This window comes from Canis lupus, chromosome 27 (genome assembly GCF_003254725.2).
Source record: "Canis lupus dingo isolate Sandy chromosome 27, ASM325472v2, whole genome shotgun sequence".
Lineage (NCBI taxonomy): Eukaryota > Metazoa > Chordata > Mammalia > Carnivora > Canidae > Canis > Canis lupus.
Window position 1 is genome coordinate 18,588,258 of NC_064269.1, and position 18,572 is coordinate 18,606,829.

At 39.5% G+C, this 18,572-nt stretch overlaps 1 protein-coding gene across 1 annotated transcript in view; it reads left to right on the forward strand.

Moving 5' to 3' along the window:
* The first annotated feature begins 388 nt into the window (after nt 1-388).
* OVCH1 (ovochymase 1) overlaps nt 389-18,572 on the forward strand; it is a 70,833-nt gene continuing 52,649 nt past the window's right edge. Inside the window, 12 exon segments of the mRNA XM_049102889.1 lie at nt 389-712; nt 1,704-1,801; nt 2,831-2,867; nt 2,869-3,010; nt 6,214-6,309; nt 6,996-7,018; nt 8,437-8,626; nt 10,555-10,642; nt 16,300-16,448; nt 17,447-17,482; nt 17,485-17,586; nt 17,688-17,818. Of these exon segments, the coding sequence (XP_048958846.1) occupies nt 389-712; nt 1,704-1,801; nt 2,831-2,867; nt 2,869-3,010; nt 6,214-6,309; nt 6,996-7,018; nt 8,437-8,626; nt 10,555-10,642; nt 16,300-16,448; nt 17,447-17,482; nt 17,485-17,586; nt 17,688-17,818 (1,416 nt within the window).

The window sequence follows — 18,572 nt, forward strand, 5'->3', positions numbered from 1 at the left end:
TACCGATGAATTCATTTTAATAATTTTTTAAAAATATTTTATTTATTTATTCATGAGAGATACACAGAGGTGTCCCAGGTGTCCCATTTTAATAATTTTAAACAGTGGATCCTACTGCCTTGGCCCATTCCTCTAAAGCTAATAAGATAGCCACCCAGGGAATCCCTGGGTGGCTCAGCGGTTTAGCGCCTGCCTTTGGCCCAGGGTGCGATCCTGGAGACTCGGGATCCAGTTCCACATGGGAGCTCCTGCATGGAGCCTGCTTCTCCCTCTGCCTGTGTCTCTGCCTCTCTCTCTATCTCTTTCTCTCTCTCTCTATCTCTATCATAAATAAATGAATAAATAAATCTTAAAAAAAAAAAAAAAAAGACAGCCACCCAGAACAGGGATGGCAGCCGTAAACCTGATCTTTCATACCCACTCTTCTAGAAAATTCTTTAATGTCAAGGGCTTCAACAAGCTTCTTAGAAGGAGGGGCAGGACCACTAGTCCCTCACTGAGCTTTCCAGAGTCTTCTCCCTTCGCAAGTCGGCCTGCCTGCAGCTTGCACGGTGACAGGATTCCTCGGGCTTGGGCTTGGGTCACACTCCCCGGTTTGGGACCGAGTCCCCCTGTGCTGAGCCTTCCGGGCCACCGACCACCCTGCTCCGGGACCGCGCGCACCTGTGAGGGGCCTCACCTGGCGGCCCGAAGGCGGGGCGACCCGGGGCAGGTGCAGCAGGGCGGTGGCTGGAGCCCGAGGGTCTGCACCGCGGGGCCAAGGGCGCCCTGGCCCGGGGGCTTCTGGAGGTCAAGGTTGTAGGCCCCTGGGCTAACGGAAAAACAGCCCATTAGAAGGGATTTAAAGCCCGATCTCTCTTTTCTGGAGTGGCATGTGTTGTTCTCCAGTATCTTTAATACACCCTAAATTATGTACTGCTCAGCGCCTCCAACCCCCCAGAGTAAGACTAGAATGGATCCCAGGGTGGGGTGGGGAGTGGGTGGGGGTGGTGGTGGGGGTGGTGGTGGGTGCACAGGAATTGGCTCCCCTTCCCTCCCCCCTCCCCTGGTCACCCCCTCCCAGTGAGGAGGAGGGGGTCTTACTAGGGCAGCCTAGGCTGTGAAGGGGCGAGGGGGTCTTGAACCAAGTACAAGTTCGGTCAAACAATGGCTTGGTCGTGGGAGAGTCCCAAGGGCAAGGATGGCCTGCTGCTGAGTGTGGTATCAGACCATCCCGGCAGGGCCAGGCAAATCTGAAGGTGCGATCTTGATAAAGAGAGTCCTTGCCATTGTGGCCTGGGCGCCCGCGTGCACACACACGTACGTGCCCTCTCTGCCACACAGGACTGAAGTGTGGGGTCCCTGCGGTTGATGTGCACTGGGAAACCGGGTTCATCCAGAGAACGATCAGTTGGAGAAATTCAACAGTCGGCCGACATCTGAGGCAGGTCAGTGTAAGGAAAGCCTTGATTTCTTAATGAGAAATGGTGACAGTTTTCTCTTGCTTCAGCTCTCACAACTCCAGAGGAACGTGTAACTTTTCTCTTGACCCCAACTCAACCTCTCCGCCAAAAAGCTTACTTCATAGGAAGTATCTTCCTAACCAATTTTATTGGTAACTTAAGAAGGTTGTACAAGGAGAATTGACTTCACATGTTTCTGAAGGCGATGGCATCTATGGGGAGATGTATATATTAGTTGTTTGTACTTTTCTTCTTGGGCAGGTCTCCCTAAAATTAGGTGAGGAGCACTTCTGTGGAGGAAGCTTGATCCAAGATGATCTGGTTGTTACAGCAGCAGGCTGCCTGGTTGGTCTCAACCAGTAAGTTGTGGATTTCCATTGCTTATCAAACCTTAATTCATAGCAGGTAAGACTGGGAGATTTGAAGCTCTAAATACCATGGGAGGGTCAATCTTAGCCCCTTTCTGATTTTTTCAACCTGGTCCACCCATTCACTGGCCTTCCTGATCCCCAGAAACTTGTATCCAGCTCAAGATTCCCTGTACTTCCTACTCCACTAACTAGAGACCCCAAAGATCCCATAGATCTTCTATAATTTGTGGAGTTAGTGGTAAGGTGGAGGTGATGGTTACTTCTTCTAATAACATATTGACATCAGATGTTAAATGGATGTTCCAAAGTTTTAATAATCTGAGTTTCAGTCATTAGAAGGGAAAAAATAGGTATACTATTTTTAGTATATCTATTAGTATATTTGGTATATTTTACTATTTTTTATAGAAATAACAGATACTTAGCTAGATTGAGAGAGAGTACTAATAATAAGGACAGTTCTAGAGACACCTTTTATATTTTGTTAAAAATGGAAGAGCATATAAGCTGGTAAAAAAGAAAAAAAAACAGACCACACTTAAATATTTTATGCAGAAAGAGAATTGATGGCAGGGGAAGGGATCACAGAATGTAAACACTGATGGAAACCCATGATTTTTTACAGATCCCTATAATTTATAGGCATTTATGATAGTTGGTATTAATCCTCAATAAAGGTGCATCTCCTTTTAAGACTTAGAAATGCTTTAAGTGGGGATCCCTGGGTGGCGCAGCGGTTTGGCGCCTGCCTTTGGCCCAGGGCGCGATCCTGGAGACCCGGGATCGAATCCCACGTCGGGCTCCCGGTGCATGGAGCCTGCTTCTCCCTCTGCCTGTGTCTCTGCCTCTCTCTCTCTCTCTGTGACTATCATGAATAAATAAATAAAATATTAAAAAAAAAAAAAAAGAAATGCTTTAAGTTACACTAATCACTTTTCATTTAATTACGTGAAACCAAGACAGTCTTTCCTGGGGGAAACAGTTATACTTAATTGCAACATTTTTCTTTGGTTTTAGGAAGCAAATTAAGAGTCTGACTGTGACTGCTGGCAGGACAACCTCTCTCAACCTGTTCTCAGGCGGAACAGGAACAAAAGAATCCTGTCTCAAAAATTATTATCCATCCTGAGTACAGCATACTTGGATATATGAGTTCTGATATTGCACTGCTGTATCTCAAACACAAAGTTGAGTTTGGTAAGTAGGGGGAGTTAGCATATGAAAAAACGTAGGAGAACACTGTTTTACTAACTCTGTACCAGTTCACTTTAATTTTTGTGCATATATCTAATAATAACTAAGCTTTGTTCCTTTTTAAAAGTTTGTTGATAGCCTATAAAAAGCACTGTGCAGGCTATCAGTCCCAGACACAAGTCATGTATACCTGACTTAATCCACATTTTAAGTGCTCCTTTCTTTTAGCTGGGCTAGATTCTAGACTTACGCTCAGCTCTCACCGGGGAGTTTGGGACGTTTGAAAATGTTCTCAGAAACTTCTTTCTGTCATTATTGTGGACTAGATATCTGACACATTCTCAGCACAGGTATTCTAAGCATTTTTAATAAAAATTTTAAAATTCTATTTTTTAAAAATGTGAAAAATAGGGCAACTGGGTGGCTCAGTGGTTGAGCATCTGCATTTGGCTCAGGGCATGATCCCAGAGTCCTGGGATTGAGTCCTGCATTGGACTCCCCTCGGGGAACCTGTTTCTCCCTCTGCCTTTCTCTACCTATCTCTCTCTGTGTCTCTCATGAATAAATAAAATCTTTTTAAAAAAATAAAAATCAAAAAATAAAAGTGTTGAGTGGCCCAAAACAATGAAAAAGCACAAATCTAGAAGAGTTGGCCAGATACTGAAATATGCCACTGCCTTTGAGACATCAAATTGTTAACCTAGAGCTATAACTGGTCCTGCAAGGACCCTTCATGGGAGGAGGGATGAGGGATGAGAGAGTCTGATTGGAGCCTGCCATGTAACCCCTGACTTCCCAAAAAGTGATGCTTTGAAAGATAGAGGGGGGAAATGCCGCATAAAGTGAGGGAATGTCAAGATTACCTGTTTGGGAAGGTCATAAAGTGAGGGAAGTCAAGATTATCTGCTTGAATCTTGTCTCTGGTTGGAAGGTTCTCAGAAAAATCTGTAATCATGAGCAAGCCCTCATTCAAGTTTTTTAAGATTTTATTTATTGATGAGAGAGACACACACACACAGAGGCAGAGACATATGCAGAGGGAGAAGCAGACTCCCTGTGGGGAGCCTGATGTGGGACTCGATTCCAGGACCCCGGAATCACGACCTGAGCCAAATGCAGATGCCCTCGTTTAGGTTTTATGCTGGAATTCCCATAACCTGTGACCAAAAGAAACTATTGCCCCATTTTTCTATTCTCCTTTATAGAAAAGCTATGAAGCTTCATTTATGGTAAGCAGGTTAATTTCCTCTCCTCAATTCTCATAGTTGCATGTATTAGGTTCAAGATATCTGTTAGACATCCAGGTCAATCAGACTTTTACCCTCATCACTCCACCAAATCTGCTTTGATCTCACTCACTCCCATGTTGCTAAATTCAAAGGTAAATTCTCAATCCTCTGCTTATTTGTTAGGAGTTTTGACAGAATTGCTCATACTGTTCTGGAAACATTTTCTTCACTTGAGTTCCAGGAGTCCCTTGGTTTTCCTTCTACCTCTTTTTTCACCCTTTCCTAGGCTTCTTGGATGATATCTCCTCTTCTTTGTGTCCTCTTATTATAGGTATGCTCAGCACTTGGACCTCTTCTCTTTTTGTCCTCACTCCTTAAGTGTTCTAATCCAGGATCAAGGCTTTATACCATCTGCGTGATGTATCCCAAATATTGTCTATCTAACCCAGGTTTCTTCGTATTACATATGCTGCTCGGATTACTAGAAGCTGTATAGCTAACTGTCTACTGGCCATCCACCTGGATAGCTAATAGGCATCTCAAACTTAATATGTTTAAAACAAAATCTTGATTATCCTCTACATCCTAAATCTTCCTTACCCATAGCTTTCCATTTTGATTAATGACAACTCCATCTTTCCAGCTGTGTAAGGTAAACACTTTGCCTTGGGTCTTGATTCCTCTTTCTCTCACATTGATGATTCTTTCTTCCAGAAAAGTCCTGTTGCTTCTGCCTCACTCTCTATGCTCTTAACATCTGTTCCAGGCTACCATTCTCTCTTGTCTAGGCTAATTTTAATAGTCTCATAAATTGTCTTTAACTTCCTCTTTTGCATGCATAACCCAACAACTAGACTAATACTTTTTGAAACATAAGTTATATTATGTTACTCCTTTTTTTATGTTACTCTTTTCAAAACACTTCAATGGTTCTTCATTACACACAGATGGAAATCAATGTTCTTGCATTGATGTCTCTGTCCTCCTAGCTCTACATCTAATCTATTGTGTGTACTGTTTTTTTCACTATTTTTTTCTTAAATTTTCCAGCCATTGTGGCCAACTATTCCTCACGCATGTATAACATGATGCCATTACTGGGACTTTCCATTCTCTTCTTCAAATGATTTATGCTCAGATAACTGCATGGTTCCTTCCTTCCTTCAGCTTTTTAAGGCTTTATTCAAATTTCATCTGCTCAATGACTCTTGCCATGACTATCATATTTAAAATTACATTTCCCATGCCATCCTCCCTAATTCCCAGACTTTGAATCTTCTTTACCCTACTCTGATTTTTCCAGAGCGGTTACCTAACAACCAATGAAGTTATTTTATTTATTGTTTGCTTTCTTGCTTCCCCAACACACACTTTTGTATGTAAGGGATTTATCTTTCTGTTAATTCACTGAGGTCTAGAAAAGTGCTTGCCACATAGTAGGACTCAATTACTCTTAGAGAAGACTATCCTTTAAGAGCAAAGGTTGGGGATCCCTGGGTGGCACAGCGGTTTAGCGCCTGCCTTTGGCCCAGGGCACGATCCTGGAGACCTGGGATCGAATCCCACGTTGGGCTCCCGGTGCATGGAGCCTGCTTCTCCCTCTGCCTATGTCTCTGCCTCTCTCTCTCTCTCTCTCTCTCTCTCTGTATGACTATCATAAATAAATTTAAAAAAAGAAAAAAGAAGTTTTAAGAGCAAGGGTCTACCTGAATATGTTAGTATTTTTGGAGGATCGTGGTGGTGTGTATAACACTGGAGCATGTTCTTCCTTGTTTTACTTTATCTGCATTTTTCTAAATTTGCATAAATATGAAATAGTTTTTTTTTATGAAAGGGGAAACTTTAAAACTCTTTATCAATATTACACTTAGGGAGAAAGCGTAGAAGCTATGAAATCAACTGGATGTTATTTCTCCAAATATATTCAACTTCTCTGTCTATGAACCTTATAATTTTCTGTTATTGTTGTTTTTCCAGGAACTGCTCTTCAGCCAATCTGTCTTCCCCAGAGAGATGATAAATTTGAAGCAGGGATTCTTTGTATGACCAGTGGATGGTGCAAGATCTCAGAGAGTAAGAGACATCAAAAGGATATAATAATAGCTCTTCTAGATTTCTTTGCCCATGAAAAGCAGGAATTAAAAAAAAAAGAAAAGCAGGAATTTTATTGGCCATGAGTAATACATTTACCCTATTTTGGTTTTATTTTCTCCGCCCGATAAAACTGTATGATCCAATGAGAATTTCTGTTGTCTTCCCCATAAAAATGACTATACTTAAGGCTCTACATAAAACTTCTCCTGCAGCCCATTTTGGTTAGGTGTGTCAGAAAAAGAAAACCAATGGTAACTATGACAGATGAAAAAGAATATAGTAAAGGGATAATCAGTAAATAGTAATAATCATAAGCTTGCTTGTCTTTAATATTGTGATTTTTTTTACAATAAAGAATTTCATAAAATACTACTTTATTGACTAAAGTTTTCTCTCTTAGGGAAACTTCAAGTATATGATCAGAAAAGATACAGTTGCCTATGTTACCTTTAAAAATCTACCAATTTTTATAAAATGTCATATATCTGATTTTAGGAAAGAATATAATTCACACCTTAAAAAGTGACTTCCACGTTGTGATTATTCATATTTGAAGTAGTTTTATACTTGTAGTGTTCTTACTGATTTGTTTCAGTGACGACAACTGTTGACTGTTGACTAACAATTGACTAACTGTTGACTAACTGATCAGTCTGTCTCCATAGCATCAGAATATTCAAACATCCTATAAGTTTTCATTCCACTTTCATTCCTTTTGTTGTTTTTTGTGTGTGTGTGTGTGATTTTTTTTTAAAAGCCTTTAATGCAGAATGCAATGCTTACACAGAATTTGACCAAAGATGGCATAGCTATAGTAATTGTTGGGTAAAACATGTGAATGACCTCCCAAGACTGACACAGCAACTTACAAAGAAGACTGATCCTCACAAGATAGAGAGTGGAATGAGAGACCAATTTGGGAAAGGCAGGAGTTTTAAGTTTTAGATGGAGAAGATAATATTCTTGGAAAGACATTTTCTTTTTTAAACTGGAGGAGCAAGGAGTCTTTATTCTTCCCCAACAAGTAGCTTGAAACTACTATGGGAAGCTCCCTAAAATTATCTGTTGGAAGAAGTTTTGACTTTTGTTCTAGGGATGGAGGGAGAAAGGGGTGGTGATAACAGGACAAGCACCAGAAAGAGTTTCAAAGGGAGGAGATAGATATGTTTAATGATGCCACTTTATAAATTGGAACACAGGTAGATTAAGGATGCTTTATCTTATCTGCATCCTTGAGAAATAATCATTTTTTGGATTAAGGACTCAAATTCTATGCCTTTTTGAAGAGGGTTTAGTCTGACACAGGATTGACACATTTTCTCAAAAAAACACATTATTATGAAGGATTTTTAAATTGATTTTATTTTTTTAAGATTTTATTTATTTATTCATGAGAGAGAGAGAGAGAGAGAGAGGCAGACACACAGGCAGAGGGAGAAGAAGCAGGCTCCATTCAGGGAGCCTGATGAGGGACTTGATCCCAGGACCCGAGATTACACCCTGAGCTGAAGGCAGACACTCAACTGCTGAGCCACCCTGAAGCATCCCTATTGTGAAGGAGTTTTAAAGAAAGGATCCTAAAATTATGGGTTCTTTATCCTCTAGTCTGAGAGCCAACAGTCCTTTACATATAGCCCCTGGGACAAAATTAGGCTTCCATTCTATTCTCAGAGTCTTCAGCCATTCATGAACTTTGGGACTCTATTCACTGGTGCTATAGGCTTAGATATGACCCAGTCTCTTATAGCGATTATAGATGGCAAACTATAGTAGAAGTCTGTATCTGTAAATTCCTCCTCTTCCTTCCATTGGTTTGGAATGTACATGGTTGTTCCCCCCAATTAAGTAGGGGCAAGAGAGAAATTGTTAGCTTGACAAGATTGCAGGCAATAATTAGAAGGAGGTTACATATGGGCAAAAGGACTATACCTTGAAACTAATGTGAAGAGATAAAAAGGACAAAATATATATATAGACAGTAACCAGTGGGCATGTATACCTCTACTACTTCTCTCTTTGAGATAAGTGCTGTTGTGTGTGGGCCTGCTAAAACATTTTAAATTTGTGAATATTTTCAAGTTCTTTTCTTTTTCTGTTCTATAAAAGGGAGACTCTGGAAGTCCATTTGTTTGTAGAAGAGACAGTGGAATCTGGGTCCTTGCTGGGATAAGTTCCTGGAGAGCTGGTTGGACTAGAGATTGGATTTCTTTAAGAAAAAAACATAGAAGGGCATCTCTGGGCATTTTCTCCAAGGTGTTTGAGTTGATGGATTTTATGACTCAGAACATATGCACAGGTAGATGTAATTTCTGCGAACTCATTCTTCCTCCTTTCATTCATGATCAAATCAAAAATTGATCATGTTTATTTCAAGGGTAGTTACTCTGATATGTTGCAGATATAACAGAACTAAGCTCTAAAAGCACGAATGTGTCTGGTTTTCAATTCCTAATCCAATGTATACGAACTTAAATCCCTAAAATCATGTGAACCGATATCTTTATTTCCATCTATCTATCTATCTATCTATCTATCTATCCTGATTTTATTTATTTATTCATGAGAGATTCAGAGAGAGAGGCAGAGACATAGGCAGAAGGAGAAGCAGGCTCCCTGTGGGGAGCCCAATGTGGAAGTGGATCCCAGGACTCTGGGATCACACCCTGAACTGAAGGCAGACAGATGCTCAACCACTGAGCTACCCAGGTGCCCCACTATCTTTCTTTTTTTTTTTTTTCCCCAATATCTTTCAACTTAACTTTAACTCAACTTGGACATAACCTAAAGCTTCAAGTTTATTTTCGTGTAGATTTTCATGAAATATGGATCATTTTTTTGTATTTGTAAGGTTTAAAAAATAACCTTTGAGAAAGGATTCTTTCTTCATTCATCCAGTTGACATATCTTTTTCTTCTATGCTAGTTTAGAGCACTTAAAATAAATTACTCCTCTCCCATTTCTCTCGTATACCTTTGGTAATTTTATTTGGCAACAGTGGGAAAAACAAGAGAGGCTTTGGAGAGTTATTTTTGTTTTGCAGCACTAAAAATCTAAAAATCTAGATTAGGAAAACAAATGTGAGTCTAGAGATGCTAAACCCATCCTCAAGGAAATTTCCTACTAGTTGGAAAGACAAAGGAGTAAATTGACCATTGTGACAAAAGGTGAAGTGCGGTTGTGCCCTGAGAGCTGTCAGAGCAACTAGGAGAGATCTGAGGGGCTCATTTCCGAGGGACCAGAAGGTTTGCCAAGCAAGGGGGCAGTCACTGCAGAGTAGAGAGTTGTGAAGTTACGTGACTTACAAGAACAAGCAGTTTGGTACAAGAACCAATTTCTTCAAGGTCAGGGCCCAGAGCATCAGAACATAGTGTTCTCTCCATCCCACCAGCCCTCCCTCATTGTAGTCCAAGATCAGCCACCTCACCGATGATTTGAGAGGCACCACTGTCACTGGTCCAACTGACCACCAGAGCTACCTCTGGCTAGGGCAGGCTCTCTACTCCCTCTCATTTAGGTGTTAGAGTGAAAGTGTCCTGTTCATTGTCATTACTGCGCAGGGAAATTCTCTCCTGGTAGCAATTCTATTCAGTTTTCATCACCTGGAAGAGAAGGTTAAAAAGATTAACAAGCCCTGAACAAAGGTTAATGATAACAGTATTTTCAAAGGGCAGTGAAATCAGCCAGTAACAATTAATTCTACAGTCAAGTGAATAGCAGAATGGGATGGTTTATTTAAATGCTTCCTAAACATCATCTAAGCTTCTCATCCCATAGTTGCCTATTTTTTCCTTGCTTCCAACAATTAAAATGTGACACTGGAATCTGAAATTTCTGAGTGCATGATAGAGACTTGCCATGTCATTGCTAAAATTTGTGTCTTTTTACTTTAGTGTTTTTATACAAAGGTATTTTATTATAACCCAGGGTTTCCCAGTGAGAGACGGAGGGAAAAGCCATAGTAGTTCCATATACTATAAATTTGAAGCCTCAGTGTGACTCATGATTTCAAAAAACTGGATAAAGAAATGTTAAATCTGAAGAACGCGGATAAAGAAAAGAACATTATGATTTAAAATTTTTCTCAGCAAAGTCTGAGGTCATAGCATCTAAAAACATGCATTCCCATAAATATAAATTACATAGCTTCAAGCTAACTGTACCATATGTCTTGAAATTCTGTTCATAGCTGAGGTAAATAATCAGCTTTTTTCTACGTTTTGAGAGCTTGTGAATCTCAAGGAATAGTGTTATTTGGAGAAAATGGGAAAATTCATTATCCCCATTCCAAAGAAGGCAGCTGTTCTCATAATTGGTATGTATCCAAGGTAGGAATGATTCTTGGGATCCCCCCAAAATCAAGCCATTTAAGGGGTTATATTTTGGCAATTTTATCTAGTATCTATTTCTCAAGCTGATTGACATAAAAGTCTATAAATTTCATCTGATATTTTCTGGTTAGCAAGTATTTGCTGACTGGTATTTCTGATACCCACTAATACAGATCGTCAACACATGAAGTATTAAGACTGGAGCTTACCTGAATTGATGTATTCAAATATCCAACATTAACAGCATCTGGTAGTGGATTGTTATGGGAATTTAGTGATTAATCTTTTCCTACTTATTTCTGTAATAATGGTAATATTTTGTTAAGTGTTGCCTAGAAAGTAGAAAATAGCTCATGATCTATAAGCTTCAGTGTTTTTAAATTTTTTCTACATAACTTGTACCCTCTATGGCTAAAGATCTCTTTAAGCTTTAGAAATAAATTTTGCAAGTATTTCACTTCCTCAAGTGTCGTAAATTAATTTTAAACCTTGTATGAGCATTGAAAGGTATGCAAAGGTAGATCACAGTTCTATGAGTTATTATCTGGAAAGAAGAAAGAACTGGACAAAAAGAGCCATACTATAAAACAAGATCAAATAAGCTTTATAATCCACATTGCTCAGGTATAGGGTGATCTTATGGGAAATAGAGAGACTAATTCCTGTTACAGTCGTTTGTGCAGTGTATTTATCATATGGCTGCAAGAGATTGAGAATATGAAATGTGTTAGTGAAGGGGGTAGTATTGACCCAGGCATTGAAGGATAGTTACAATTTTGAAGCTCATAAAGTCTTTTGTAGCTCTAGTATCTAAGAGATTGCAAAAAAGATCATCCAGGCAGGGGGAATTACATGTAAGCACTTCAAGGGAGGTAGAGATATTATGGTTGCTCAGAGAGTGTGTGTCACAGACCTGCTGGAGAGCAATATTAGCATAAATAAGAAGTGGTGTAGCAGCGGACAATGAAGATAAAACTTCTGGTTAGGTCTTAATTGTAGAACACCTTAAATTCCATGAGAAGCAGCTTAGTTTTTTGCCATAAGCAATGGGAAGCTAAAATGGTGGCAAGATTATAATTTATAAAATGAATGTGCAATGACTGTAAATGTTTGTTTTAAGTATAGAGGGGGAATGGTATGGCTTAATTGAAGCCCCATATTTAAATGGCTTAAAAGTCTAAGTTGACTTTCTGTGTATCAACCTAGTAGTAATATAATACCAATAAGGTGTTTGCCATATTTGATTAAACTTTTAGAAAAATAGCATCTAGAACAAGAGGGAGAGTTCTGTTTTATTAGAGTTCTGGGTAGCGGGAGTGGGAAGGTTCTCCAGGTATAATCTTTAGAGTGGGACATCGATAAGCTGGAAATTATCTGAAGGACAGTAGCTAACATGGAAAGAAATTTGAAACAATATCTTGGGAGATATGATAGAAGGAACCAGGAGTGGTTTTGATCCAAAGACTTGAGAGGAGGAAGGAATTTACCTGAGGAGCCACTATAGAAACAGAATTGGACTTGTTCTAATGAAGTGCAGAGCTGAGAATAAGGGTAGATATTAGGAGGAAGCAGATTTCAATCCAAATAAAGTAGTTTCTAACTTGAGAGATCTCTAAGACTTAATGGCCTTCCTCAGAAGTAATGAATTTCCTTTATAAGTAGGTATTTGAGAAGAGCATGGGTGGCTATGGGTGAAGTTATAGAAAGCTTTGATACATTGGGTTAAGGGACATGCAGATGACAGCCAGTTTATCCTCAAACACAGAGAACCTGCCATTCAACTTAGACAATGAAGTATTGAAGAGATTTCTGCAAGATAGCCTTTCAAGGCAAAAGGGGGTATTATAAGTGTTAGATATTACATTAAGTCAAAATGAGGTCAGATAAAATGCCATTGGATATGGCAGTTCAAAATTTAGTAGCTAATTCAGTAGAATTGCAGGATCAGGAGCTATATTCATAATTGACTAAGTTATTGTTGAAGACTTGGTATCTTTCCTTCACCAAGTAGTCAAAACATTTTTATCAAAACTTTAAGATGTGTTAGGCACTGTTGTACGTGCTAGAAACATAGCAATGAATGAAACAGTTGAAATGATTCCTTTGTGGTGCAAGATGGAAAATGGAGAGTGGGGATAATACAAATAATTTTATAAACAATAGTAGGAAGTGGTAAGTGCTATGCAGAAAAACACAAGAAAGATGGATGGTGGTGCAATATTAGGGAAGGTGGTCAGGGAAAACCTCACTAGAAAGATGATATTTGAACAAACACTTGAATAAGATGAGGGAGAGAATCCTATGGGTCATCTTGGGAAGAAACATTCTTTGCAGAAGGGATGTCATGTGTGAGAGAGGAAAACTTTTGGTATATTTGGGGAACAGGTTGATCAGAGTGCTAGAGCTGAGTGGTGGGGCTGTGGGGAGGGGGCGGTCATGGGTAGTATGATCAGACTTACAGGACCTAAGAGGGATGTTGGATTTTACTATAAGATGTGTAGCTAGCAGAGGATGTTGAGCAGACAAAGAACATGATCTAACACATTTAAAAAGGATCACTTTGGGTGTCGTAATGGAAATAGACATTAGAAGCGCATGGGTGGATCAGTGGTTGCCTTTGATTCAGGTCGTGATCCAGGGGTCTTGGGATCAAGTTCCACATCAGACTCCCCATAACGAGCCTGCTTCTCCCTCTGCCCATGTCTCTGCCTCTCTCTCTCTCTCTCTCTCTCTCTCTCTCTGTGTGTCTCTCATGAATAAATAAATAAAATCTTAAAAGAAAAGAAAAGAAAAGAAAATAGACATCAGATGGGAAAGACCCAAGAGCTGAAAGACCAGTTACTGCAATAGTCCAAGTGACCATGTTTGCAACCATGGTGAAGTGTGGTGAAACCACAGGATTTGATAGTAAATTGAAAATGTGGATCGTAAGAGAGAGAGACTTATTATTAACGTGAGAGTATTTGACCTGTTGGAGGGATGGAGCTGCTATTGTTTTCAATGAGTTAACAGTGAAGGGAAAGATGAAAATGGGACTTGGCTTTTGGGTAGTAGGACAGGGTTCAAGAGAAGCAGGATTTTTTAATTTTGTTTGGCGGGGGATGAGTTAGGATTGTGCTTATGAGGGGAAGAGAGAGTAAGGGATGTGAGTCAAGAGAAATGCATAAAAACATGAAGGAAGTTTCATCAGAACACAACAAATAAAGAAGGTTTAGCTTTTTTTAATTTTTATTTTATTATTTTACTTTTTAATTAATTTATTTATTTTTATTTTTTTAGAAGGTTTAGCTTTGAAAATGAATATTGCTTTCCTGGAAAAGCAACAAAAAAATTTCAGGTTACCTATAGAAAGTTAAATAAATTTATAGTAAATGTCTTTCTATTACTTATAAGGTTTTAGTTGCTTCAAGTTTAGAGGAGGAGGTCGAGATTAAATAGCTAAGATTTATAATAGCATGTAAGGACTAAAATAAAGTTGTAAAATTCATTATTATTTTATGTATCTGTAACTGAATAAAAAATACCCAAGATTGGGAGATTGCCATATAAAGATAGGACACCAAGGGCTATACCTTCAGTGTAAAGCTAAATAAGGCACAGGCCCACTCACTTGGAAAGTTACATGCCTCAACCTTGACATTGGGTGTAGGGAGGAAGGGGCAAAAATTCTCTGAGAATTTGAATCATAAGCTAATACTTATGCAGGTCTATAATCTAAAATTTCCACCACCAGTATAGTTTGAAACACCCCAGGCAGAAAAATTAAGTAGCATGCAGTTGATAGTGCTCCTAGGTGACTGGCCCAAGATAATTCTTTTATGGAAGAATCGTTTCCATGTAAGTCTAACAGAATCGTAAGTAATTGTAATTAATTGTAATTAAAAGTAATTGTAAGTAAGACCCTTCTGATTTTAGAACCTTCAAATGTGGGGGGGGGGGGGGCCGGAATGTGCTTTAGAAATGTAATAAGATATGGAGTCAACTTCCGTACTTAGTGATTTCTCCATTATGCTAAGGAGCCTTGAGAATGGTAGAAGGATTAATTCCAGATGGAGTTAATTAGTGGTAAGGTAGAGACGGATAACGTGAAGAAGGAAGAAGTTATACAGTTTCTCCAAGCCTATCTTTATTCTGCTAGGAGGTAGCTAGATTCTTAGACATGGCAGATGCAGGACACTCAGTGGTGTCCCTCCTTCCAGGCCCATGGGAGACATTGCATTTCTTAGGGACTAGAACAGTTCCTGGCATGCAATAATGCTCAATAAATATTTGATTAGGTAAATCAGTGCTTAATTTTGGTACCCCTCTCTCACTTAGCTTGACTAGACTTCAGAATCCTTTTTAACACAGCAGTCACCAACAATAAATCAGGTGATTTGAAATCTGTTTTCTATCTGAGACAGAGATTTTGAGGTAGCAAATTTGTTGAACAGGAGAAGGTTTACCTTTGGGGCCATAAAGTCCAAAGTATATTTCCCATTATGTTTGAGGTGTGATGAGTCTTTTAATAGCATGACAGTTTTCTTATTTGGCGTAGGAGGGAGTAATTTCTCCCTGCCCACTTCAGAGGGGATAACACATCTCAAGAAAGATGGTAAGTGTGGAGTCCTTTTTCAATTGAAGTGTCTTTAAAAAAAAGTGAGCTTTATAATATTTTATACAGCTTATTGCTCTCTGAATTGAAGTGCTTTAAGAGTGATTTTTTAATAATATTTTAGGCAGCCTCTTTTTACATCGATGTTCAAGATGATGGACTTAAGAAAGCAAAGCAGGGAGTTTCTGGTGAAAGGAGATATTTAGTAAGTGATATTGCATTTGGTTTTTAAAAACTGGGCATTAAAACATTGGGTAACTCCTGCAGTCCTGAACATTATTATTTAGAGGGCAGTGAGACTGTTAAGAGGTCTAAGGTGGTTGATAGAGACTGTCAAGTTCTAGAAATTTGTTCTGACAGGTTAGATTCCAGGCCAGATTGCTTTGCACTTGGATGAATGTGAGACAGGGAAGACGCTGAGGATTTATGGTCTGCTGGGGTTTCTTTAATAACATGAATTTATGTAGGAAAATAAAGGCAGAGTTATGTGTTAAATCATGTAAGACTTCTTTCGGAATGTTTAGACATGTTTCTAAAGTTGTTAGTAAAAGGTCTACAGCTGACCTTTCTGGGAGGTAGAGACAGGACATTGCAACCGCAGGGACTGTGACCCAGGCTGACCTTGGAGGATGTGGCTGGTTGGCATTAACGTATGCAGCACGGTCAATCCATAATTCATGATCCATAATTCAACTTCTGGGTGAACATTATGAATTTTCCATTAGACTATTAACTTAGAACGAAGAGATGAATCTTAGATTCTTCAATTTGTAGATCAAAATTCTAGCATTTTATAACTGAATGAAAGTCAAAGGGTGGTTTCTGTCAATTCTCTAATCAACTCCTCTGTTTGTTGGATAAATGGCGGCAATTTGAGCATAAACAAATTATTCTCACTCACATTAAGGATTTCCATTGCCTTTTATCTTCTAATAGCCTTTAAAATTTTGTTATTGGTGAGTTATGAGCTAAAGCCCAGATACTAGATCTTATTTGTCACACTTGATTGTGCCATTTATTGTACTTTCTCTGCCTTCCCCTATCTAGCTTATGTATGTGGGAAATAATGGTACCAGAAGATAAAATTATCCTGATAAAATTTAGAAGCTTAGACATACAAAATCAAGTTGGATGGGACCATGACTATATATCTTTACAATCAAGCAGTGGTGTGCCTATTAATACGTATGCTACATGTATTGTTACTTGTCATGTTAGAGTACCTAAACAACCAAAGATGTGCAAAGGGACCTGAATCGAATTTGTGCCCATAAGACATCTTATCTACTGTCCCTTTCTTGATGGGGTGAGTGTGGGTGGTGGGAGAAAAACCGATGATCAGCATATTTACTGAGATTTCTCTATTCCTTTCTCAAGTTCAGTGACAGTTTTGAATGACACTGGTCTCAGAACTATATAAAAACAGGGCATCCCAGGTGGCTCAACAGTTTAGTGCTGCCTTCAGCCCAGGGCCTGATCCTGGAGACCCAGGATCGAGTCCCATGTCGGGCTCCCTGCATGGAGCCTACTTCTCCCTCTGCCTGTGTCTCTGCCTCTCTGTCTCTGTCTCTCTCTCTATATCACTCATGAATAAATAAATAAAATCTTTGAAAAATAGAATAAAAAAGTCTCTGCTGTAATGAAATTACACTTCAATGAATTAACTAAAGATGTACCATAAAGTAGGAAATGACCTAGCATAGGAAATGTGGTGATTCAGAAAAGGTAAGTTCTTAGTTCAGTGGGTATTTGGGAAGTTTTTTTTTTTTTTTTTTTAAGATTATTTATTTATTTATTCACGATAGACATAGAGAGAGAGAGAGACAGAGACACAGGCAGAGGGAGAAGCAGGCTCTATGCTGGGAGCCCGACGCGGGATTCGATCTGGGGACTCCAGGATCGCGCCCTGGACCAAAGGCAGGCACCAAACCGCCAAGCCACCCAGGGATCCCTGGGAAGTTTTTAAGAACTGGACTTTGAGTCAGGCCCTAAAGGATGAGTAGAATTCAGACATGTGAGACTGAGTTTGAGAAAGCAAATGGAATATAAAACCATTGACAGAGAGTGTGGAAAAATAAAAGTAACCATTAAAGAGTTTGGTGTGTTGAGAACAGAGTTCTTGGAAGATAATATTAGGAAAATAAATAGAAGTTTCTGCCATTTTAATTCTATTTCTATTTCATTTCCTTTTAAGGTAAGGTCTGTGGAGGCATATTGCCCTCACCGTTGCTGAAGAGACCAATGAAGCCATAGTTACATTTGTTTCTAAGATAGAAAACAGCGACAGCAGCTTTGAGCTGACCTTTACTGCTGCACAGAAGAACTCAGAAGCAGGTGTCTCAAATATTTAATTCTCTGACATTTTTATTCGTATGGGGGTAAGGAAGAGGGAATGTCTCCAACCATTCACTTTGAAGACCCCGACACTTCCACAGGTTCAGGCTGTGGGAGTGTGGCCGTATTGGTGGAAGGAGGGACAATTCACTCTGCTAATTATCCTGACTTGTAGCCCACGAATGTAAGGTGTCATTGGTTCATTCGTGCTCCAGAGGAACACTTTATCAGGGTAAGCAACTAGGGAAGCTCTTCACTTCCTCAAGAGCTTAGCTGTGTTGGTTAGGCAGAGTTAGTCCATCTGGACTAGGAAACGGCCACTATGACCAGGAACTTCTATTTGCCATATATTTGTGAATCTAAATATGGATCTACATGGGTTGTTGGAAACATTTCAGCAGTTTAAGACAGTGCAATGAAAAGTACCCCACACCACCACCCTGGGCACCTGGGTGGCTCAGTGGTTGAGGGTCTGCCTTTGGCTCAGGGCATGATCCAAGGGTCCTGGGTTTAAGTCCTGCATCAGGTTCCCCGCAGGGAGCCTGCTTCTGCCTCTGCCTGTGTCTCTGCTTCTCTCTGTGTGTCTCTCATGAGTAAATAAATAAAATCTTAAAAAAAAAAAAAAAAAGTATGCTCTCTTCTTTTCTAACTCCCATCCTGCCTCCTGGTGGCAAACACTCGTAAGTATCTCGAGTATCCCTAGAGAGAAATGCTGAGCCCTTATGAACTTGCAGATATTTATATGGCTTCACAGTGCATTTTCTATTTAAAAATATCCCAAAGATCTTTCCAAATGAGTCCACAGAGCTTGTTTTAACAACTGCATAAAAATTATATTGTGATATTCCATAATTTCTGAAGCCAATTCCCTATTAACAGACATTTAGTGGATTTCCAGCCTTTGCCCATACCGACAGTGCTAGTACAATCCTGTGTCAATGTTTTGGGGCACATGTGGATGTATGTAATTCCCAGAGGTGGACTTT